The sequence below is a fragment of the Bactrocera latifrons genome, unplaced genomic scaffold (assembly GCF_001853355.1).
Source record: "Bactrocera latifrons isolate USDA-ARS-PBARC rearing strain unplaced genomic scaffold, ASM185335v1 scaffold_58, whole genome shotgun sequence".
Lineage (NCBI taxonomy): Eukaryota > Metazoa > Arthropoda > Insecta > Diptera > Tephritidae > Bactrocera > Bactrocera latifrons.
Window position 1 is genome coordinate 625,238 of NW_017537245.1, and position 27,119 is coordinate 652,356.

The 27,119-nt window shown below is 37.9% G+C and overlaps 1 protein-coding gene across 2 annotated transcripts in view; it reads left to right on the plus strand.

The window, feature by feature from the left end:
• LOC108974706 (mucin-5AC) overlaps positions 1 to 26,619 on the plus strand; it is a 123,482-nt gene extending 96,863 nt beyond the window's left edge. The window contains exons 4-6 of one of the 2 annotated variants that reach the window (XM_018942715.1): positions 11,319 to 12,267; positions 18,803 to 21,437; positions 21,519 to 26,619. In XM_018942715.1, the coding sequence (XP_018798260.1) occupies positions 11,684 to 12,267; positions 18,803 to 21,437; positions 21,519 to 25,715 (7,416 nt within the window). In that variant the 5' untranslated portion in view covers positions 11,319 to 11,683 and the 3' untranslated portion in view covers positions 25,716 to 26,619. Of the gene's footprint in view, positions 1 to 11,318; positions 12,268 to 18,802 lie in introns of both variants that reach the window. The other variant, XM_018942714.1, reaches the window with a different exon arrangement.
• Positions 26,620 to 27,119: the final 500 nt, after the last annotated feature.

Below are 27,119 nucleotides of genomic sequence, written 5' to 3' on the forward strand. Positions count from 1 at the left end.
AATATAAACTCAATAAAACAACTACACATATACTATTAAAGCACGAAAGCAAATATTTTCCGAAATTTCAGCTTTCAATCAAAATAAATAAAGATAAAATAAACTTGTGCAAATTTTTTTCAATTATAAAGGATGCCACAAGCAGGAAAACTTTTGGTAAACAACCGCATACATTTTTGTTTAATATATTTCTTTTCTTTCTACTTTAAAGGCAGCTGCCAGCACGAAAGCTCATGGTGAATTAAGCCCGTTTTATGTCTATCCATTTTATAAGACAAACTCTTCTTATTTAGAGAAAACATTAAGCATGAAAGCTTTGGCGAACTAATTTCGACAGCCCAGCTTTCATTCAAAGAAAAACTTGGTAATAATAAGCTTTTAAGCATGAAAGCCGTCCTTGTTGCGCATCTAAAGCTTAAACAATGATAGCTTTCACGCTGCCTCTACTTTTATACGCAAAATTACGTTTTCACATTTCTGCTTGCTTTCAATCTCTTTGAGGAAAGTATTTGCCAACAATTCACTATTTCGCAGTATCCCCGTTAGTTTGCCGGATGATGGCTTTTGTAATGACTTTATTATTACAGTTGATGCCTCATGGGATCATGATAAATGTCAGGCTGAGCTACAAATACAAGTGCCGAACAAACAAACGAGTGCCTGCGCAATGAATGAGACAAAAAACTGCACTCACAGCCACACACATCACTATTTCGTCTCGTATGCACAACTTTTCAATGCGATCTGACATTTTATTCACCTTTGCCTAGTAACGGAGCTTTTTTCACCATCGAGACACCGAAAGCAAACAGTCATTTCAGTTTGTCTGAGAGAAGTAAGGACATATTTGTACACACATTGCAACACACGACGAATCCTCTGTCTGTCGATCAGTCACTTAGTCAACTGCTTAGGTGAGCCAACGCTTCGTCATTGGCGTTCGGTTTAATAGGAAAGTTTCCTCAATGTTTGCCGCTTCCTTCATTTGCATAGCTCAAGTGCCCCAAAGGCACTCTAAATGTTTTGCGCTCTCTGACACATCAATTGTTGGGACGCTTTGCTTTTCGTACCCCTTTTTCATTTTCACTTTGCAAATCAGTTTTATATGGATCCTGTCTTTCTTCATGGCTGCGCTGGTTTTTAGCTTACACACGAGTACAAGCATGTGTTTTCGTTGCATGTGTGCACAGCCGCTAATGTGTATTGACAAATGAACTGTTTGATTTGTCATTTATTGTTGAAGAGCGGTTTGAATGCCTGACACCTTTGAGATTCGTATGCGGTAGCTTAAAAGAAGGGTTTGCATTGTTGATGGACATAAACATATATAAATATATCATTACTTACGGATAGAGTAACCATATTAAATGCCTTAAAATGAGATTATTATATCTAGTTCTTTCCTTAATTTCATTGATATCACTCTAAGAATATTGGCTTCTATTATAGAAGGTTCTGGTATATCTAGTATATTCTCAGCCAATATTTTCGTATTCTTTAATCAAGCAGAATTTATTCAAAATACATTTCTATAATAGAGAGTTCTTCTTTCAATTGCACTAATCTGAAGCTAATCAATTATACTTGCTTAGTATTCTCAATATTTTCTTGGAAGGGATTTTTATTAGTTGATTGATATACTATATATTCTATATTATATTTTTTGATTTACACTTAAAATGTTGGGTCCATTAAGTACAAGATAAGATTATAATGCCTTTTTGGGCAAGCTTAATATTTTCACATCATTCTAGCAATTTTTGGATTCCGTACCAAAATAACTGCGTCAGCATGGCGACCAAAATGGAATAAAGCTAATTTTTTTGAAGCCAAACTTTTCAGAGCTATTTTCCAAATAGTTTTCAACCGGTCGTCCCAACATGAGTCCGATCGTTGTTTCTAGTCCAGCCGTCGTATTCGATGGATACTTGGCTTTGCCGTTAACTTAGCTGGTTGGCCAAGTTCCTTAACTGATATTTTGGCATTGAGAATTACAAAATGGGTCCATTTTCCATCACCAGTAAAAATCTGATGAGAAAACTTTTTTTTCGTTGCGTTCAAATATCATTTTTACATGGAAGATCGTCTCTCAACATATCTTGGACTCAATTGATATCGCGCCTAATTTCCTTGTTTTTGAATGTATGTATCCTTGTAAAAGCTTTAAAATACCTGGTTGAGTGAATGCCAAAGATTTTTTGTAGTGTTTCGCAACAATCTTAGTTGGGTAATGTTTCCAGTTTTTCGAACCATTTTTGAGTGGATCTCTTCCTGTTCCAATGTTTTCCGCAGCGGTTAAGACGTTTATTGAAATAGGCGCATGATAGTGACTCGTTTTATCTCATTATGTTTCGAACGGCTCGGAGAGGTCCTTCCCGTCCTTTAAAGAGCTTTTAGTCAGTTCAGAGGTAACTCCTCTTCTTTAAAATCGACGAAGAGGTGGTGTGTGTCGTTCTTCTTTTCACAGTCACGAATATCTGGTCAATTGTTGATTTTCCAAGTCTAAAGCCGCACTGATAACATCCAATCTGTTTGTTGATGGTGGGTGAAGGTGAGGAGGTTTATGCCACGGTAGTTGGCGCAGAGCTTCTTCATCTAAAATCGTCATCGATTAGGGAATCGGATTCTGCATCTCCTAGAGTTTTTTCTATTCTAGCTTTCACTATATTTAGCAGGTTGGAGAAGTGTTCCCTAAATAATTTTAGTATCCTCCGGGCATCTAGAACTGTGTGGGTTCTAGAAGTATATGCTCAGGTTTTAAAACCTTCTGTTAGTCGCCACATCTTTTCGTTTAATTTTCGACTATTCGGTAAGCTTGGTAAGCTCTTCACTTTGATGCTTCACCAAAAGGAAATTGTGGCTGTGATTGAACATTTTACTGACGGATATATATATAATGTATATATGTATAAATGAAACACACAAATAAAATCTTCGGAATCAATATTTGTCTATGACTTGTCACAAGTATATTTAGCAGAACAAGGGTTACCAAATCCAGATCCTCAGGGCACCACTTCACAACATGTTACTGCTGCTGGCGCGCTTTCCTCCCTCTAACCCTCAGCAAGTGGTTCAATCACCTCACTTCATTTGTTTAATTTATTCTCTAAGTACTTCATGACAAGTGTGTCGTGAGAATGTATGTGTGCATTTGTGAGCTTTTGTCACCCTCAGCTAATGCACCATCGCCCAGATCACTCATTTCCCCCAACAGCTTTTCCATTTCGTAGTGAGTTTATGTCATTTTCACTGACAACAAGTCAATCGTTGGCATTTGTTATTTTGTAAATCAATTGCATTTGGGATATTTGGTTTTGTTTTGTTTTCTCACACATTTAATTGTTTCCAAAGCTTCGGCGATTATTCAGCATTTAGCCATAAGGTTCGCACGACAGTCAGTGTTGACAAGCATTTGATAAGGATCGGTTGTCAAGTGTAAATTTTGTAAGATATTGTGCAGTTTAGCTTTTATTGGGCACTTAAGGTACATGCTGTCTCCAGTGTGCTTACGGATATGACACATATGTACGTACATACGTACATTACCCAAGTCCTTGATTTTATATACAATCTTGTCTGCCATATATGTAAATGTAAATTTAAATTACACTTATAATACACTATATAATATGGTATTCATGCGGTCTTGCGTTGGTGTATGCCAGTTACATGGACGAAGAAAGGCATTGTCACGTCCCCTACAAATCGCAAAAATAACCGCACAAGCAAGAAAAGTGTCAAAGGTTGAGGATTTCAACTTTGTTTGCTCGCATTCACTCTTTTGTATTGGCATAAGCATACATGTATTAGTGCAATGAATTTGTACGCGTTGGCATGTAGCATGTGTGGCATGGATTTGCGAATCACTGTAACAAATAGCCAATCGGAAAGTAATGTCTGTCCCAAACAAAGTGGAATGAGCGACACAGCGCGGATTTTGTACACGCTTTGGAATTTGGAATTTGGAGCAAAAAATATGGTATAGGGATTCACTGAAATTTGACTTAAATTTTTCAGCCTTGTTGAAAACAGTTTGGCTTGTGTTGGAACTTGGTTTATATTTTTACTAAGATTTTAAAAAATATGAAATAATGCATGGACTATGTTTGCTTACTAGTTAAATATCCAGCAGTATGTGTGGACCTTTTGTTCGTCGACTAGTCTCTGTCTTTTTCGATGTTTCAAGTCTGAGTTTTCTGCTAAGATCATTTATTTAAGACCACAAAAGATTATTTGAGGTCATTATATAGTCAACGTTTATAGTTATTTCTTAATAATATTGTATGGTCTAAAATAAACGAACTTAACAGAAGACTTATGTAGACTCGAAGAAAATGCTCAATATACACACATACACATGTTCAAGTTTTCTTAGAAGAACGTTTTTGTGACCAGTCAATTTGTATGTCAGCTTTATGTAATAGGGGTTGGATCTAAACAAAATCTTCACACATTATATTGTTGCCATGGTTAATAATTCGTGCCGAACTTCGTGAAGATATCTCGTCAAATAAGCACTTTTCCATACGAGAACTTGTCTACACATTTCCGACAAATGCGTAGCTCCCTTGAAAAGAAAGGTTGTGTGGAAGCAGAACTATATCACAGAAATTAAGACACTGATTCGCATACATGCACCCAGACGAAGAGACAGGCATGGCTAAAACAACTCAGCGCATCATGCCAATCATTTATATATCTACATACAAATATAATTATATATTATAAAATCTCCGATATTTCTGGATGTTACAAACTTCGTGGTAAACTCAATAAACCCTACTGATTGTATATACCCGAAATAGCCTATACGCATTTTACGGATGAAGTTTCAACACTAATTTCTGCGGTGGAAATCAGTTGATCAAACTTTCCAACTCTTTGTGGAAAGAAACACTTAAGAAAAGTGTTTACTTATTTCTTTGCGGCTTAGTCACCTCCTCTATCACAAAATATAGTATGCATTGTGAAAAAAAGTAACGAAATTTTGAATAATAAAATGCAAAATATTTAAATATTTATCAATATTAATTTTTTTAACTTCAAAGTAATCCCCACCAGATATATGTAATACACTTATGCCAACTATTTTTCTAGTCCTTGCAACACTGTTCGTAAGCAGTACAATGAGTTTTGTTTTATCGACTGAAAACAGATTCCTCTGACCGCCAATTTCAGTTTGCTAAACAAGGGAAAAAAACAAACATGAACCCTAATATTTTGAATATGGTAGTTAATTGATGATATTCATTGCGTTTTTGGCTTTAAATTCGGTCACAATCGTAGTTCGATGAAATGGTGCATTATCTTTCAGTAAAATCTATGAATTATTCTTGCACAATTCCGGTCGTTTTTGTCGCACGTTCTCACGCAAACGCCTTAATACGGCAAAATGGAACTTCTAATTGATATCTGTCCCGAACAAATTAGAGATGCACCAAACCACGAATATCGACAAAGACATTGAACCTGCCCTTGATTTGAAAGCTTTTGCTCGACTTTTTTCGGATTCGGCTCGTTTTTTCTCGCTATTGCGATGATTATTGACTTGTTTGCGTGTCAAACTCATAAACCTATGCCACATTGACAGTCAGAATGTCGTGCGAGAACGGAATTGACACGACCCAGCATGTCCAAAGAGTTTTGGTTACGCTACTATTTTAGAAAAAATTCAGTTTTATCAGGACGAGTCGAGGAAGAACGCTTTTCATACCCAAAATATCGACCTAAATCATTCGAAAGGATTCTGAAGAGATGTCGGGATCTGCCTAATGATTTTCAAGCACCATATCCTTCACTTTTTAAATATTTTCATGAGTTGAAGAGGTCGTCCAGAGCGGGGCATGTCTTCAACGTTCTCTCGAGTTAACATTAAAACCGTTATGGTTATTTGTTCCTTCATTGCCAGAAAATACTGATCATAAACTCTAATTCCAACACAATTGCAGACCAGTTCGGTTTTGTTTTCAAAAATACATATTTCTGCTTATTATTACAATTTCTACAAACATGCGACAAACTTTTCCAGCAGGTAAAGAATTTTTATACATCCATAGCAAAAAATATTCGTACCTTAATACCTTTGGATGCTATAATACTATATAAATTTGAATGGACGCACATATACATATACTTATGAATATATAACACATAACTTAAACAAATACTGTAAATGAATAATCGTTTATTTTTAAGCGAAACATTTTTGACAGCAAAGGCTTCAGCTGTCATTTTAGTATTTTAAATGCGAACACTGTCACTGATTTTAACATATTGTTTTGCATTTAATACCCAAATGGCAAAGTCGAAAGTACTTTATGGCGAGGCGAGCTAAATGCTACTGCTGAAGAAGGGTTGAAGATTTGCAGAAAGAAACAAAGAGCTAATTTAAGATTCATAAATGTGAATTTATTTTTGTACATGCTATTAAAAGTGACTAGAAAAACTATATACATATGTCAGTTATAGTAGAAATTGCTTTCTCATTTCATAAACGAAAACTTGAAGGCTTTTTTAAGCAACCAACAAATGAAAGGCAAAATTGTTTCATCCATTTTGCAATTTATTAAAAATCCAATCAGCTGTAAAATGTAAAATTTCAAAGAAATTGTGCTTGATATTTCGATTAAAATATTGCCTCAACAAAATCTAAATGCTTTCTTTCAACAATCCATCAATTATAAACAGCTCACAAGTATACAAAAGCATAACTTAAAAATGCGTTAGCACTAACTAGTTGCAAGCACCAAAATACTTGCAAGCAACCAGCGGCAGAAAAACGAAAGAAAACTGAAAAGTGTGTGCTGAAATTGAACCGCAAGGCATTTACCGAATACGCAAATCTCTTGCGATGCCACAGACTCAGAGTGCACTCGCGCGTGTGTGCGCCAGTAAGCGGCGGTGGCAATTCGGCGCTTGCAACGCTGCATTGGGGTTGCGTAATTATGCTAATAAGCTTTAGCGAACACCACCAAAGCAGACGCGTCACCCTCGTCAGCAGCTCTATTTTAAGCGCACACCCACACAAACACAAACACATATATACATTGACGCTGCCACGCCAACTCCTTCACTGCACACCGGGCTTCCTGTTGCTGCGCTTAATTGCCTACACAGAATGCATTGTATGCGCGACAACAACAAAAATACTTGCGAACAGCTGTGACTGCGGCAACAACAACACTAACAATAACTAAGGCATAAGTATAACATTAGCGGTTTCGCGCAGCGCTCAAGTGTCGAAATTGGAGAGATTTGCTTTGGAGTGCTGAAATTTGTTGGCAAAAAGAAAACAAAAAAAAACAACACAAGCGCTAAGTGGAGATAATATGCCATTTCACTGCTGTGCTCGCGTTCGAAAACTTTGAGACAGTTTTTGTGGTTTGCCTAAATGCTTTTGTCGAGCATGCGACTGTGAGCCTGTTGTTGACAAGCGTGTCGGTGCTTTAATTACTGCTAAGCTCGGAGGATTTTCGACGAGCAACTTGCGCTTAAAACGCGGAAAACTTTACATTATTTTACGTTTTTGTTTACTGAAAATAAAAGACAATTGCGAAGTTTAACTGGAAATTAAATTATTAAAAAATATGAATATTTTTGAATTTTTTGTTTCCGATAGAAATTGCGAACTGGATCCTGCCCGCCGTGTGACAAATTCACATGCGAGAAATTTTGCTTTAATCACTTATTTCTTTCCCTCTCAAAAATATTCTCAAAAAAATCGATTTGAATCCTCTAAATCAGACTCCCCCTTTAAGTGCGTAGTATAGCGTAGTCGAAAAACGATTTTCGTATTTTGTCAATAGATGTCGTTTAAGTCGCATATTTCCAGTTCAATCACATTGTGTCATACCATATAGTGTTGGAAAGGTGAGATTTTAAGCTTTATTTAACCAAAACAAATTTAATTCGGGGAAGTTGAAAGAAAGTTACTACTGCTCAAAAATATGTGAAAGTAATGCAGAAATTCGCTATATTTTGAAATTTTTGCATAAAAAAGATAGAATGCCACACAAGTCACCAATGAAATTTGCGAATTTTACGGAGACGTGACTGTATCAGTATGTGTAGTTCCATTCTGAAAATACCATATGAAAAATGTGCCTCGCTCTGGTCGAACTATCGTTGAAAAACTCGATGAAATTATGCAAGAGATTGACCAGGATCGTCACAAAGCAACCATGACATCGCTAATGAACTTAACATTCATCACCAAACGGTTTTGAATCATTTAAAAAAAGCTGACTACAGAAAGACGCTCGATGTTTGGGTACCACATGAATTGAACTTTAATGGACCGAGTCTTTGCTGAAACGAAATGTAATCGAACGATTTCTGAAGCGAATGGTAACAAGAGACGAAAAGTGGATCAAACACGGCAATAATGTACGAGAAAGCATGCTGAAGCTCAACAAATGGTCTCAAAGCCAGAAGTGATGCCTCGAAAGATTATGCTGAGCGTTTGGTGGGATTGGAAAAGAATTATCCACTATGAGCTGCTCCAGCCTGGTCGAACGATTCTACATTTTACTGTCACAACAACTGATGAGATTGAAGCCAGCAATCGAAAATAAAACGGCTAGAACTGATCAACAGAAAGGGATTTGTCATCCCTCAGGACAACGCTAGGCCACACATATTTTTTATGACTCGGCAAAAACTGGGAGAGCTTAGCTGGGTAGTTTTATGCATCCACCATATAGCCCTCACCTTGCACCATAAAACTACCATTTGTTTTTGTCAATGCAGAACTCCCTTAATGGAGTAAAGTTCGCAAGTAAATTACTTGTCGCAGTTTTTAGCTGAGAAACCAGCCAAGTTTTACACTGATGGCATAATGACACTAGCGGAAAATGAAAAGAAAAATTTTCGACCAAAGCGGTACAATTTGGTTCATTAAAATTCATTATAAATATAAAAAAATAAGTTGAAGTTTGATTAGAAATACGTAAAAACTTTTTCGACTACCCAATATTCGTTTGTACCCTTTTATCAGTATTTTTTCTTCAGCTTATAATTTTTAAGAAGTATGATATCCACCGCATAAACGAAATTGACTCAATGGGCTTTCCATTCATTTTATTTAAAATAAATAAAATATAAAAAGACTTGTTACTGCAAAATTTATTGGAAAGCAATTTATTGAAATATTAAGAAAATTAGAGGATTCAGATTAAAAGGACTCCAATTTTAGTGAGTTCGCTTCAAATACGTTCAAAACAACCATAAAAGATCACAAAGAGCCTTCTTATCACAACAGATAGTTCTCCGTAACTGACCTTAACTTATGGTATAACTGATCAAAGACAGTCAACTCTTAAGCATTCATCAATTTTGTTGAGAAAGTGTCTTTTGTTGCTTTCAACACAACAACAATTAGTTCAAAAATAGTAATATTTCACTTATTATTCTTTATTGGCGTAGGTACCGCGGTTATAGCCGAGCCTCTGACTTGTCTTCAGTTGCACAATACTTTTCTTAGCTCTGCAACTCAATTTGTAACTTAAAAAGCTAAAAAATCGTTTTCTCTTATTGTATTATTATTGGGTTCTAAATTTTCAAGTTCATCTGAGCAAAAGTTTCGGAGATACAGTATGGTGAACTTCTATTGTCGCTCAAATCCATAAACGCGTTCTTCTCGAAACTGTGTTTTTGCAGTCGGTTGGCAAGATTTCTCTAGAACTACCCAACCGTTCTTCATGAAATTTTACACAGGTCTTTGAGATACAATTCTTAAAGACTTGGGCGTAGCATTTTTTTTCGATTACCACTAGTTGAAAAAATATTTCGCGAAATTTTAATTTGTTTGTAAAAATGTCTATCAAAAATACAATTTTCAGTTTTTTTACATGGTCTAAGTTAGTTCTAAGTTAATGTTTGCACTAAAAGACTGTAGAAGGTTCTGTAAGTTATCTTGCCAAGGCGGGCGTATCTTATTTGCGAGTGGTCAACGGAAATGGCAACTTAATGACCGATTTTAAAGTATTTTTTGCCAAGAAAATTCGGAATTTCTAGATAGTATGGTGTATTAGTAATTCTACTAAAATATAACATTTTTTATATGAGAAAAAATTCTTGAAAAAAGCTGTTTTTTACCCGCGGAAGCCTATGTAACTCCTTAACGTAACCCTCCGTGTTATAAACAAATTCTAGAATTTTGCTATATACATCTATAAATGGGGTTTTCTTCTTAAATATTTGAACTAAACAAAAACTTTTGCCTATTTTTAGGTTGATATTCAATATGCATGAATTCAGTGTAGACAATTCTTAAAAATTTTTATCTGCTTAATGCTTTGGTTTAGGACTCAGTGAATCCATAACCTTATACTGATTAATTGGCGAGTTAATTGACTTATTTGAATACTGTAGTTTAATTAACCTACTCCGATATACAAAATACATTTTATCGCTTCCTACATTCAGGGTGATAATTATGGCCGGTGTATAAAAGGACAAAAAGATTGTAAAAAAAACATTATAAAAAGGATTTTTATAATTTCTATAGCAAAAGAAATCAGAACATTTTTTTTTGTTTTTTCATTATTAAGCAAATAAGGCATTTTACAATAAAACATTTCATGGAGCAAACTTCATTCATTTATATACTTATAATAAGAGTTTAAAAATTGGTTTTAAACCAAAAAAACATTTCTACTTCATATTTATTTGCTACTTTTTAAATTACATAAAAACAGACTATAATATGCTTAAACAAACTCGTAGAAAGCACCGCAAAACGATTAATTTACCATTTGTTTGCACGCACTTCATTTGTTTTCAACCATCATTTCTTTGACACTTATGTACTTTCGCGCCTGATAAGCAGCTCGCCAGTCAACGCAGATTAATTTCTGTACTCTATTGACGCACAACCCGCAAAAACGGGAAATAATTTGAAAGCAATGAGAACTTGCAACTCGGCTGGGTGGTTGGTGGGTCGTTTATGATGCAAATCAGTTACGATAAATACTTTAATGTCAATCAAAGAGATTACCACTTCAAAAACAATGGCGCTGGTAAGCTGATGGCGATGATGGCAGGAAAACAAACAACAATATCGCCATTGGTTGACTAGACAACCAATGTGGCGCGCAAATTTAAGTGTCAAAACTGTTTACATAGGTATTCGGTTGTTGCGCCAATGCTTGGGGGCTTATGTTTGCTTAAGTGCCGCAGGCGCGCGCTGCCTTCGAAGTTTTATCAAGTTTATTTCACTTATTTCGTCAGTAATCAGGTGCTAATGCTTTTTTGTTGTTATTTTGTCACTTTCGCGTCACATTAATTAATTTCTGATTTTTTTCTTCTCCTTACAGATTTTCCATTATTTTCAAGGTTCTATGAGGATCCAGCTACTAACCGTCGGTACACAATATTTATAAATATTTAATAAGACAATTGTAGGCGTCGAAAAAACGCTTTGTTAAGCACTAACATAAACACGCAAAGACAAAGACAACGCAAAGCAGAAGACAACCACCGAAAAATAAAGCAAAATCGGCAAATCAAAACAAGTGGAAATTGAAAAACAACTAACAACAACAACGAACGGTTTTCACAAAGGGAAAATAATCACACTTTTAGTGTTTTCTGTCGCTTTTTTTTTTTTTTTTGTGTGAGAGTGTGTGCAAAGTCGAAGGTTTTGTGAGCGCGAGGTCGAATTATCACGACCGCAGCGACAATGCGTCCGAACGTGTTGTGGCTGCTGACAGCTGTCGGCCTGCTAGCGCTGACCACTCAAGCGGCGCACGTGCGACAGGCGAGCAGCATGGCCAGCAGCTATGCAAATGATCCACGACCCGATGCTGTGAACGAGGAAGAGAGCGATACGTTGGGCACTGGTGGTGCCTACGAATTTCGCCTGCCACAACCGCAGATAAACAAACAACAGCAGCAACAGCATCCGCAGCAGCAGCATAAAACAAAACGGCCCAACACCACCGCCACTTATGTAACCACAACGAAAACGAGCAGCACCAGCAGCAGTAGCAGTAGCTCCCCTGGCAGCACAACCAAATGGTCGACTAAACGTCCGATGAGTGCCACCACAAGCGAGAGTGGTAACAAAGCGACCAGTGCCACTTCCTCCGTTACCACGGCAGCAACTCAGCCGAGTCAACAGCCCGGATTTGCATACAATGTTTCGGTAACACCCCAGCAGGCTGCCTACCAGCCAACTACTCTCGGTGTGACTAATGACGAGCCGGCGTCGACGCAAAGCAGTGAGAATGACGATGAATCGTCAAAGAAAATTATCGGCTCCAGGTGAGTTTGTTTTACTGAAATCAGTTCAATTTGAAAAGTCAGTCTTAAATAAGACAATTTTATACTTATTTCCTTTTAGCAGAAAGAGTATTCGAGACTGAAATCCTTTCGAGTTTTTTCGATTAACCAGCCAATTAGTCATAATAATATGTGATTATGACTTAAACTTGACTAAAGAAATTGATTCATTGGCAGATTACATTACTATCGAAAAGTATTCTCTCTTTTCTGTAGAAAAGGAACTCGAGAAACGAACCCTTTTAATCCTAACAATCCGATAAATCGGTAGTTGCGACTTATGCTTGACAATAAATATTAATCCAACAGTAGATAATATAACTTTCGACGACATTCCCGCTTTCCTGCAGAAATATAATTGAAGATCCGAATTCATTCGATTAATTGTCAACTAAAAATTTATAGTTGTGACGCCTATTAGTTGGATTAATCGTGAATGAATTATTCAGTAGTCTGGACTTAATTTTGACTATCGAGACTCGGGTTCTTTTGATTAATCTTTAACCAAACAATCGAATTAATCAGTAGTTATGACTAGTTTTGATTACCACAATAAATACGTTAGTCGATTATTTGTCTTTCGAATGATATTTCTTTTTTTGTAGAAACAAAACTCGATATTCCATTTTTTTCGATTAATCTTTGACTAAACAGTCGCATTAATCAGTAGTTATGACTAAATTTTTATTATCAGAATAAATACGTTAGTGGATTATTTTGCATTTGAATGATCGTATCTCTTTCCGGTATAAAGGGAATTCGAAGCTCGAGTTCTTTCGATTGGCCTTTAAATGAACAAACGGATTAATCGATAGTTGTGACTTATTCTTGACCGTAAAAATTTAACCATTGAGAAATTTTTAGACTTTCTGAAATAAAATTTTCACTTGCTTCATTTTGCAAGCAAATATTGACTTCAAAGAATGAATAAGTATTTCGGTGACTATTAATAATTCAATTTAATTACGGAGTTATATCAATGAATTTGAAACTTAACCACGAAAATACAATAAAAGTTTTTATCTTAGGACCTTTAGGGTAGTATTTTTTTCTTCTCGCTTAAACTGTTCACAGTGCTCAAAATTTCTAACCGATATTCGATGTCTGAACTAGTAAAGTTTAAATAGAGCAACGGGTCCACATTCCTGATAATCAAATTCTACATGAATAAAGTAAGAATCTAATATACAAAATCATCAATGATTTAAAATCATTCTTCTATTAAATGAAATGAACTCCGAAATATTTGGTCATAGTCACAAACTATTTAAATTGCAATTATTTCATATAGCTTAGATACTGCTTTTTCGTGAAGTAATTAACGGTAGTCTGCTTTTGAATACATTCTTTTTATTTTTAGATTTTTTTCGGCTTGGAAATATGCAAACTTTTTACTTCACTTCTCTTCTCTTCTCTCTTCTTATAACCAGCGCTCTCGCTCACTTTATCGATTAGCTAAACATTTCGGTTGTTGTGGCAACCCTTCATTATGAATTTATTACCTTTATTACAGTCTGCTTTCAAGTAGCTGGCAAAAAAAAAAAAAAAAAGAAACTCGTGAATGAAAAATAATTGACAAAAAATTTGTTTGACCGCTTTTAACGATGTGACCTTTTGAAGTTATGAAAATATTCGCATTTTAATTAAGGACAAGAAGATCTACGATGACGCCGGATAGCTTAAATAGAATATAATTTAATTTAGCGGCATCTAAGTTATGAAAAGAATAAACTTTCTCAGCATTTTAGTATAACCGGAATTTTCATTTCGGCTTTGTGCTTTTATGGCTTAGCAAAAGGGCGTTCTCATATTTAAAATGATGCGAAATGCATTTTAAGTTAACAACAAAATTTTCGTTCAAGTCTGAATCTTTAATTGGTGCTTTTTTGTGAATATCGAATGGAATTCTGAGTACTAAGATGGCAAATCATTGAACAAACAGCAGCTCTCTCATGAGTGTGGTCAGCGCACAGAAACTGAATGCTAAGTTCATGCCTACTCCTCACATAAGTACTTGAACTATTTATTGCGCTTCCTAAAATATTTATTTAATACCTTTCCGCTTTCTCCTGCCTTACAAATAATTATCCAAAATCTTCCTAAAGTCAGTATTTGCAACAATTATCACAAGTAATTACTTTGTATTCAATCACGATTGGTATTCTAGTTCACAGTTAAATGCTTTATTTTCCCGTTACTTTACAGCTAATGACCAAATTTTTCATTTAGATTCGCCCATCATACCAATGATACTGCATTCATACATTCCAAAATATGTATGTGACCTAAATACAGGAGATGTGAAATTTCACAAATTGAAAGCCTAGCTTAGACCATAATTGAAATAGAAGCAAAAACACAAAAAAAATCAACTCGTAGGATTCGCATTCATATTTAATCTGTCATGTTGATCTAGTCGCGAATCAGAGAGCTCTCGCACACGCGCCGAGCAAATAGGCGCACACAACCGACATCAACCGCAGAATGGCAGTGTCCTTATGGAGTACTCAGTTCATCTATGTATGCAAATTGGTATATGAAATTGCAATGTAGCGGCGATGCGAACGCTAACTACTCATGAATATATAAAATGTTTGAGAAAATTACGCTTGTGGTATCGATGCTGATGCTGGCGCTGGCAACCTAATGGAATGCATGCGCACGCATATTATTTGATTTGCCCAAAAGCACAGTATCGAATTTCAGCATTTCAGAAACTGGTGACCCACAGATATGCGCTCGGTCGTGAGCGACATGCGAGTACACTGCCGCTTATGACCGTGTACTATGCCATTGAAAAGAGTCCGTGCCTGTGGTGCGATGCAGGATGGTATCCGTAGTAGAAAACTGTCACATTTGGAAAATTGAAATCGATGTTGCAAACGGGCAACTTTTTATAGTACATGGGAATTGTGCAACTACTGGAGAAAAAAAAAAAATTCATAGATGAAAATGTTCGAGGTTTAGCTTAAAACTACAAAGTTGTTTAGAAATCAATTTTTTATAGATTTATAGCTCGTCATTTCATGTGAATTAAAATCACTTTTCCAGTCATCATTAAGGAGATAGTTAAAGCGTACAGGCTCATCGTTGCGTCAGTTAAGGTAGTAGTCTGGCAACTTGTGCCTATTTTCATGACTTGTTTGGAGGGTGGTTTTTTATAGGAAAATAAAAATTAATTATCTTGAATATTTAGAGTGTTTTTATTTGCATATTGGAAATAAAAAAAAAATTTATTTGAAAAAATTTAATACTTTATTACTATTATTATTGTCACTCAAAATTGGAACCTCAAAAAATGCACGTGGGTGGACCATGTGACTTTAGCTCTTGATATTATCTGAAACAAAATATTCTTGTTTATTCTTAATCTATAGACATGTCGTTCTGGTCGGAACTACTGAAGTTAAATTTCAAGGTTACATAACAAACTGAGGGACTTTGAAAAAAGTCCTTTTATTTTAGCAAAGAAAGGGTTGTAAAATAAAAAGTTACGGGTGAAAAAAATTCTCGTTAGTTCCGACGAGAACTATAAGTGTGTAGAACAGTTAAAATTTGAAAGCAAACGGTTAAGTAGAAAAAAGTTAGGACCCGGGCCGACCAGAAAAACAATGATTTGAGAGGACTCCGAGGCGCTCTAGGAAATTCAGTATAACTCCGGAAATATTTCGAACTTCTGTCTGAAATTTTCACAGTGTATTCTCCAGACATTGTACTTTAAAAAAATTTTCGATTTTTTGAACCCAAGTTACCAAGTTACCTTAACGCGTGTCGGCTCCGGGGAAAACTGCACATTGTGATGGAGGATTCCAGATCTAGGTCATGTGATCATATTTTATATACCGGTGTAACGTTTTTTGTGTAAATTAAATGCTAGTTTTGAATGGGATAGTAAAAAACAAATTGTGCGATATATTTACCATTGCTTTTTACATATTTTGATCACCTTTGTGATAATTTTTGAATACTATGCCAATAGAACTATTCGACTTTTAAAACAAACTAATCAGACACCCAATTTTCAGCAGTTCCCAGCCAAGGACTTTGATTATATATTTTCATGGGTTAACTGATGACTTTTTCCATTTAAGATTCTTAAAATTAAACTATTTTCATCGCCAGTGACTATTTGATGCAAAACTGATTTGACATTTTCAACACAACGAAAAAATATGATTTCGTTTGTGCAATGACTGTAAAATTATTGAATAAGTTTGACAGATGTCTTGCCAACCAAACAGAAAAGAATTAATACTGGTTGGCAATAAATGTTCTTTACGGACACATTTGTATCATAACAAAAAGAAAAGTGTGTTAAATGTGACATTATTGCATGTGGTCTAATATTACTTGATGTGATATGACGTGATGCCAGGCCCATATTTTTCAAGAAGCTTTTTTGTACGAAGTGAGGCTATAAGCGCGTGAGCTTTGTCTCAGCCAATAAAGAGGAAGAAGATAGCACTTGATATTTCTTTAACGATGTGATGTGATTAGATGTGTTATTATATGAATTTTCTAATGCGATGTGATATAATATGATATACATGATCGATATGTTCTTAATTATCATGATGTGACAATACATTATGTTATCTAATAACACTTAATGTGATGCGATGTGATGTGAAAAGCTAAGTTTCATATGATGTGATGTTTCATTACCAAGTAACTTTTTTTTCGGGATGTTATTTTGTACGAATTGAGAGCAAGAAATAATATAGTATATTTTTATGGAATAGAAAACAGTTTCAAATAAGATATGCGCCAAATCGTGATATATCACAAGCTTTGTTCATAAGATGATTTTAGAAATCGTCAACACATCAGCTGGTGATGCGATGAGCTGGAGCGCTACAGGTGAACATTTTTATCACAAATAAATAGTTTATAGGAAGATTTCATTTGTGGCATCATATATAGAGAAAAAATAAAAATTGTATTATGTCTTTTGACATCAGACCATCATCCTCATGTTATGGGATGATCAAATAAGAAACACTAAAGATAAATTTGATTCAAATATGCTTACTTCTAATCAGATAATCAAATCAAACGACGTTAGGACGTTTTGGAAGTAGTTTTAGTTATTTATTAGTGCTCACTGACTCGCATCACATAAAGGCAAACCTATGCTGAGCTATTTCAAATCAGATTAAGTTAGCTTAGCGATGTGATAACGCATTTTCATCGCATCTAAAAGTTATATTATATATCGCCAACTGTCATCACATCCAATCAACTGCATAAGAGTGCAGTGTCAAATGACCAAGTAATATACGTATATAGTATGTATGTATTATATATGAAATAAGCTTGTGATATCACAACAACAAAATAAGCGATAAATGCCCATTACTTAACGAATATGCTGTAAACAAGTAAAAATGGTTAAAATTGAAAAACAAATTAAATAAATTTTAATTTCAAAATGACACAGATGCTATTTCGATAAGTTGTCATCCCCCCTTTTAATATTATTTTTAGACGTTGAAACTACTGAAGCACAGCACTGCTAATGTTACAATCGAAAAATATAAGACTCCCATTATTATTCTTAAAGTCTCACTTTGATATGCACATTGTTGTCCAGCTTCCAAAGCATGAGTAATGATGAATATAGTACTTCTRAATAAGTTAATATTTCAATTCTCAAAGTCATTGAGCAGCTGTAAGCTTACTTTGTGACTAATGCTTCGAATATTGACGCCATTAATTTATTTGCCAAATACYCTGCAGAATATCATAAGTTGTAACCTGCACAATTGCTACGATCAATTTTCGAAAATTATGCATGCATCTAACGCTCTTGAGCAGCTTACACACTGACTTATACGCTCGCAGCAAAATATATAAATTGTATTTTGCATGCTGCCAAATAATTCAATAAAAATCATTTGTCCAAAGCTAGCTACCAAAAATATAGTTTATCGCACTAACAAGCAGTTATGCACAGTTATTCAAACGGACAAACGAAATGTGCTGCTCCCACTGCGTTGCCTTTGCAATTGCCAGTGCATAACTGTGTGTGTGTGAGCAGAAAATGTGTGCTAATGCAACGGTATTTATCACTCACTGCTACTAAGCTTCGCACTTTTGCATCCATGCACCCATACACACATATATATTATTCAACAGCAAGATTGTGCAATTTTATTTGTGCTAGATCATAAGCGCTCAAAAGTATGCAACGATATAAATGACATCAACTCAAAATCACCGTAAATATTCAGTCACACGTGATAAATTGAAGCTTATAGAAATGTTGAAGCATTAAGTGATGTTTGGAAATGTGAAATCGTATCTTTGAAAAGCCTCAGTGAAAAATGATGGTTAGATGTTATGTTAGCTGAGTACTAATCACTGAGCATCTAAGCAAAAACATCTGTCTTTAGTTACATTTTTGCCAAAAATTACTCATTTTGACAACTTAAGGTCAAACAGCTTTATTTTTCGGGATGACAGCTAACAAACCATAACTCAATAAAACTAATTTCCTTTCCTCTCCTATTTACAGTGTCGTCACATCCGTTTCGGTCATACTCAACGGCAACGAACCGGAGTTCACTGACGCTTTGGGCCATAAAGTGCCCAAACCACAACCCTCACTGCAGGTGGCCAGCCCAATTGATCTGCTCAATCCCGATCGCTACGAGTTCTACACGTTCGATGAGAATGGCGAACTGGTGAAACGTCTCATGACCATGGAGGAAATACAGAGTATTGTGGCAAATGGCGATGGCGAAAATTCATCCATTGTGCAACATATGCCCGTAGACGACCGTGAACCGGAAAAGAATGTGCAGGATATTGTCGATAGTGTGCAGAATGTGTTGAATAAGGAGGTGGAATCGAATAAGAACATTTCAAAGGATGCGCTACCCGTGCTGGATACGCCGGATGTGACCTCATCTTGGTCAATGATTTTGCCAGCGATTTTCGGCAATGGTGGCAGTGATATTTTCCCACAGCAAAAGCCACAACAAATTGTCATGACACCAGACTCCGAATTGCTGGAGGCCTCGACAACTGTCGCACCAGTTACGCATGCCACCAAACGACCGAAACCGAACAAGCGCAAGCCGGGACAGAAACGTAAGCCAACCACACCAAAGCCCACCACAACATCCACCGCTGTGACACCACAGGTCGTGCAAGAAGAACTAGGTCCAAATGAGTCTGTCTACACCGGCATGCAACAGTATCAAAATGTCGCTGCGAATATGCAACAATTTGATGGCTTCTCACAGCTGCAGATGCAACCGATCTACCACAAACTGCCCGAATACGTAGACGTGGATACGACAACGCGACGCGTCTTCTTAAATAATCAAGAAATCATACAAAGTGCAACGACAACGCGCCCAACAGCGGCAGCAGACAAGGAGGAATTGCATGAGGGTTATGGCAAGCGACCGCCAGTTGTTGTGCATAAACGTCCAGCGGCGCCGCATCGTAACAAGACTCCGAATGGTGAGCAGAATGATAGTACGACTAAAAAGCCGCAAGGTGGTCATAACAAGCAGAAGATAAAGAAGAAGCCAACTACCACGACAACACCGGAACCAACCACCACCTCAACAACCACACCAGAGCCAACAACGACAACTACTACTACGACAACAACAACCACCACTACAGAGGCACCAACAACTACTACACCAGAACCGATTACTAGCACAACAACGCCGAGACCAAGCTCTACAACACCCAAAAAGAAGAAGAAGAAACCCACACGTCAACCCGGTCAAGGCAATGGCAAACCACATCAAGCTGCAGATAAGCGTAAACCAGCTGCTGGTAAGCCGCGTCCCACTGTAGCTAATAAGCATCCAACAGTCGCGGATGTGCCCGCGCACGCACCTGCAACCGTTGAGCCCACAATCAGTAAACATAATGCCACTGTGAGCCACAAGCCAAACAAAACTCGGCCACGCCCGCACAAGAAACCAACAACTACTACTACTACAACCACACCAGAACCAACTACAACAACGCCAGAACCTACAACAACAACAACAACTACTACTACAACGACAACGACGACCACTACACCAGCACCAACCTCAACAACACCAGAACCTACAACAACTACAGAGAATACCTTAATTGTGGAGCATTTCCCAGGTTATCATCCAATACATGTCAAGCCTTCACATGCCAACAAGCGCCCTGGTGTTTCGAGCTACCCGCTACCACACTACAAACCCGTACAACCTGGACATCATGATGCTGTTGAAGCTGACAAAACTGATGAGCAATCAGGCTATGGACAAACCAAGCGTAAACCGTTACCCTCACTTGCACAAATCCAACAACAACACCATAAGCCGTCGTTGGATGATCAGCATACCATGACGGCCTTCGATCAAATAATGGAATCGCTGAAACAGGAACTAGCAAACGAAAATACTGAGGCCGATATCAACGAGTCTAGTGCTTCTGAGAAACGACCAATCGTGGATGAACCATCGGCAGTGGCTACGCACAAGGAGCCTGTGAATGTTGAGTCAACATCTTTCGATAGTTCTGCAGTCATCAACACTGCTAGCATTGAAGGCGGAGCGCTTAAAGAAGAAAATGTCAATGCAGTAGACACAGTAAGCGTAGAACAAGAGGAAATGACTATAGTGGAGGATATCACGGAAGAAACACCATTAATTACAACAATACGCCCACCAACCTTAGCCGCAACATCCGAGGAGACAATAAAGAAGACAACTGCTGCACCTATAATAGAGAATACAACTGAAAAATTAATCAGAGAAGAGTTAACGGACACTACAAACCTTTCGGAATATTCTGCTGAAGAAAAAGAGAGGGACGAAAATGAAGCAGCAGGAACGCTGATACTTGAAGGCAAGCTAACAGATAAGCACGAAGAAGATTCGGCTCACGTTGTTAAGTTTGAACCGCTTTACGCTGATGTACAAGAACCCATTGTAAGTAATGTACAAACAACAACTGCACCCCACTACGAGACCACACTCAGCACAGTTGATGACAAGAATGATGACACAACTGTAGTAGAGGTGATCGACGCAGTAAATGTCGACAGCAGCACCGAGTATCAAATACCCATGCTTCCGGTGACACACAAAGTAGATACCCTTATTGCAGAAAACCCCTTAACCACGGAACCACCACCACAGGTAGCCGATCTTAAACCATTCTTAAATATGGATATGTTAAAACCAACTGATCAAATAAAAATGTCTGAATTCCAAACGCAGGCGGCTACCGTAGCTTCAACGCTGGTCGATGGCACCAATACAATCGCTGCTGATCAACTCATGAGCCCCAATGAGACGCGCAGCGAAATTGAATTCCTTTTGTCGGATGTGTTACAACAAATGACCGAAGTGGAAGCGAATCCGTATCGCCCCGACCCAATGGAAGATGGTAATCGTTTAACGAACTTTGCACAACTGAACACATCTTTCTTATTGAAACCAGATTCAGCAACATTAGATGACAATGGGCCAGCATACGGCAATATGCCCGCAACGATCAGCACAACGCAAGCGCCGCCTGCTAAAGAATCGGTCGACACACACTATGCGGAAACCTTGTTAGTGCCAACGCCAGCTCCAGTTAAGGAACTTGAAAACGAATTGACCACAGAAGTCGCACCTGCTCTTGTGGCCTCAACATATGCCTCCAAGGAAGATGTCAGCTTGAATGAAGAGAAACCCACTATACCGGCAGATAGTAAGGAGAAAATAGAAAAGGAGCACGAAAAGGAGCACAAAGCCGAGCTATCGCTGGAGAATATAGAAGGAAACGAGGCTGGTGTGGATTACGTTACTACAGAAAGATACGTGGTTGTAGATGAAACCGAAAGCGAGACTAATAGTTATGAAAAGGAGGCGACAGAAGAGAGCGCAATACATGAACAGGTTAATGCTGACACCACAGAGCAAAAGCAGACAGAGCAGGTTGAGAGTACTGAAAAAATCGAAGAAACTAAGATGGAAGGAGCTCGACCAGAGGACACCCCCACTTTGAAACCTCAAGTACCATCTCTTTCGGAAATTTATGCCACACAGCAACAACAAGAAGAGAATACTGAGGATATGTATGAAAGAGAGCAAGACAAGAAGCCCATTCAGCAGTCTGCAGAAGCTGGAAGCTCTGCAGAACCGCTTCACGAAGCTGAGACAATTGTTTTGGCGGAACAATTAAGCGCAGAAAGCCCTAATGAAGAAAAAAAGGAAGAAATGACAAGTGCTGAGGTTATTATAACAGAAATAGAGGATACTAATCACGGGGATATGTACAAACCCAGCGAAGTTAATGAAGATTCGCATGAATTGACGCAAACAGATTCGGAACAAATGGAGCTAATAACAACAACAGAGAAATATGAGGTCCAAACTGAGAAGATCTCAATGGATGAAATAGTACAGTCCACTGCTGCAGAAGAGGAGAAATTGTCTGAAGAACAAAGCACTCCGCAGAAAGTTGAAGAATCATCCAGTAAAACGGAAGAGGAACATCAATCACATACTCAGGAGGTGCAGACACCAGAGATGACAGACGAAGCTATCGAAACGCAAACTGAAGTCGTTGAACGAGTGGAACTACCAAAAGAACACCACAAAGAGAATACTAGTGAAGCACATGTAAGTAGCACAATAGAAACTACGGACACACTCGATGCGACAGATATGAGTGAAGGCGACAACAGCGGGAAAGAGAGTATTGAAAAGGAGGTGAACGAAAACAACTCCGACGAGAGAGTTATAGAGAACATAGATATCTCCGAAGAAAAAGAAAGCAATGAGAAAAAGCCGCTAGAAAAAGAAGACAGTAATGATATTACCACAATCACACCAGTTCCCATCACCGACACTACAGCTGAAAAAGTTTCTACAGCGTCATTTGTAAGCTCAACGAAACAGGAAACTGATAGTACCGAAGAGGATAGTGTGACTAACGCCGCAAACTTGCAAATACAATACACAAATGCACCAACAACAACAGTAAAATATGAAACTAATGAATTTGAAGAACCAGTCAAAGAAATAGTCGAAAGTGAGGCAACAACGGTGGCACCAGCGGAAGAAGGCGCTACAACAGTCCGAGCCGAAGACGAAGAAGAAAATACTGGTAATGAACCGTATGTAGCCACGGATGTTATGATTTCCGATGAAATAGATAGCACCGAATCGGATGAGGATCCTTATATTAAACTTGGAGAATCTACTACCAAATACAGTGAAGAAGCAAATAATGTCAATACATCTGGCGATAATATTATTCTCGAACAAGACACCACAAGCGATGAGAGTACTGATATTGAGATTACCTCACCAACGCTACCACAGCCAATACAACAAGATGTGGTAGAAACGACTAAGCCTGAAGATGAGGACTCGACCGAAGACACGGAAGAGGTATCTCAGTCTGGATCAACTGAAGCACAATCTGCAGAAGCTACAGATGGAGATATGGCTTTGGAACCCAATAAGTCCACTGTTTCGGAACTTATCGTCTCTACCGAACAAATTACACTTCAAACCACAGCTAAACCTATCCATACATTTGTAGCACAACAACGGCCTCAAATGCCACAGCTCAACTATGACCGTCCCGATCCACAAAACACCGCTGACACTGGTGACCTTACAGCTTACATTATACCAAAATTCCCCACCAGTCCTGCGCTTGCTGTTACCTCAACAACAACGGAGAAAGCATCGCCTTCCACAACAGCCAGCAGCACGACTACAACAACTTCCACCACTACAACGACAACAACGCCAAAACCAGCATCCACAACAACTAAACGGGTACATACACTCAAACCTGTGTCTTACTACAACAAGCAGTCCGGCATAAATGCGCCAAAGCCTGCCGAACCCACAAAAGTCATACCCTACTCGGCGAATACCGCTCAACAGCGACCAATGCAACGTCCAGCACAGCTAAACAATTTAATGGCTACTTCTACACAAGCTACCCGGCCACCTGTAAAGATGGAGCCGAGCCCACCAAACTCTAAGGGGCTCGAAGCATCTATAGCTAATTTGGATGAAGACCTGCAATCTTTCGTTAAACTCTGCAACGAATTGGCATTCAGCTATTGGAAATCTATTACTTCGGAGAAAATCAGCTCGGCGCGCAGTTTGGTGATGTCGCCATTCGCTTTAACTTCGATGCTCTCAATGGTTTTCCTCGGTGCACGTGGCAGCACATCAGGCGAAATGAACGAAGTGCTAAAGTTGGATGACATGGTCACCTTCAATCCACATTTAGTCTTCCGAAATATCACCGACTCTGTTGAACGCGCCACTGATAGTGACATTGCAACAACCGCCTTCGTACGTGAGATCTTCAGCGATCGTTCAAATGGAAAGATACTACAATTCTTCAAGGAAAAGACACAACAATTCTACTCGGGACATGTGGAGGAAGTGAACTTCCATGTCGTAAACGATGTGATACGTCGTCGCACGAATCTGTTAGTGAAGCGCCACACCATGGGCAAAGTGCTGGAGTATTTGCGCACAAACAGTCTCTGGGTGAATGGACCACTGGCCACAATTTCTGCCAATCTTTTCCAAACCGACTGTAAACATGGCTCAACACAGTTGACGGATGGTGAAATGTTCTTCCAAGTACACCCCTCCGTACGTCAACGTCGCTTAATACCTATACCGGCCGTGTTATATAAGAGTGGCTTCACCGCTGGCTACGAACCCAAATTGGACGCAACAATTGTAGCATTCGGCAGCATACAGGATACCGTGAGCACAGTTTACGTAATGCCCGGTCATCAGAGCACGCTTTCGCCAGCCGAAAGTTTGGAACGACTGGAACGTGAGCTTGTTGAGCAGGCTTTCAGCAAGAATGCCTGGAGTAGTGTACTCACCGCGCTGATGGACCGCCCCGGCATGGAAGTACAGCTACCGCGTTTCTCACATAGATCTTTCGTAAATGCCTCCTTGGGTTTGCAGAAGATGGGACTAAAGGGTTTGTTCAAGTCCGATTTTGCTGATCTGCGTGGCCTCACCGGTTCTGCCAATCGCGACATCTACCTATCCGACGTCATACAAATCAACACTTTCAGCACTTGTGGTGAGGAGAAAATTGGCGATCACCATCATGTGGAAATGTATCCAGCACCACCATTACGTAAACGAAACAAGGATTTGGGCACAAATGATGATGGTGCCTACGATTCAAGTGAAGCGGTTATCGACTTCGGTTCGCTGGTGCATGAGTCAGCGCTGGGACGTGGCTTCTATGACGATCTACTCGACCCAAAATATCTTGAACTGCCACTCTCACTGCGTCCACGACAGGCTCGCGTACCGGACGCGCCACGCCTACGCTTCGACAAACCATTCCTCTATTTCGTACGCCACAATCCCACTGGCATTATACTCTTCATGGGTCGCTTCAATCCTCGACTGCTGCCATGAAGCGTACGCAATGCTAACGGCAGATCGTAGCGCTTTATACGCATGCGCGATTTATTATTTTTTATTTATTTTTTTTTTTTTTCGTCTCGGAAGACTAAGAATAATGTTAGTAGTATGAAAATATAGTAAACAGCAAATGTTAGGCAATTCATTTAACAAGATTTGAGTACGCATACTCTCACACATACTTGAATATGTTTTGAGTGAAAACCTTTAACTTTACGTGCTTGTGTTTAACGTTAAGACCGAACTAGCCGTTTTATTAACGATTTTCGTAGATCGAGCGCAAATTAGAGAAATTTTAATTAAATTCTTTATTTTATTATTTTATTTATTATTCGTTTTTGTTTTTGAGAGCTTAGCATTTACAATAAAATTAATTATTTTAATCGTGTGACGCTGAGGAGAGCAAAACTGTTGTGTTTGTCGTGCCTTAATCTCGTATCACACGCAGAACCCGAATTGGATTCGAGGTTGATGCGCGACATGCAATTCATTGCCGACACTTATTTGTACGCTAGATTAATAAGTTGTACTTTAACTTTTTTCTATGCAAATTATTGTTAATTTAATTTTTATTTTAATGTTTTACTATTATCGATAATACGAAGCACACTCACTAAACTATTATCACTTAAGTTATTGTCATGGAAACGCGGAAGCAAATACGAAAGCATAGCTGTATACGCATAAAAATATTTTAATATTTATAAAGTTTTGAAGATGAAAATTTATGGTTTCCGTTTAGTGAAACATAAAGCAGTTATAGTCTATAAATACAGATATGCCTTTAAGACGCATTTACGAAAGTTTTTATCCATAAGTAATCATGTATTTATACAAGTAAATAATTGTATGTCATAACAAGGAGTTTCAAATAAAACACAAATATTATATAAATAAATTGCATATATTTTATTTTTAATATGTGGTAACTAAATAGAAGTGCTTAAGCAGCACTCATGATTGTTCTCACGACGGATGGGCCTATTCAGTCAAAGGAACTGAGTGAAGCTCTATTTTAAAGATATGTTTTGTTGGAACCAAAGGTCCTCCACCTCAACATTCTAAAATACAGACACGAAAAAGTCATTAATCATGGCGTTCTCCATTGACTGTAACATTACAGTTGACTTTATTTTGGAAGAAATATGGACCAATGATTTCTGCTGCCCAGAGAACACATTAAACAGTGACATTTTGAGAATGTTACGGTGTCTCAACAATGACTTGTGGATTATATCGGTTATTAAGTTTTCAAAAGTTTTATTATATACTGACGATGTAAAACTTTTTAAAACATATACTTCAAACAGCGAAAGATGTCAAATGCAAACAGACTTAAACAACCTAGTTTCTTGGTGTGATAGAAATGACATGCCATTGAATCTTAAAAAATGTAAA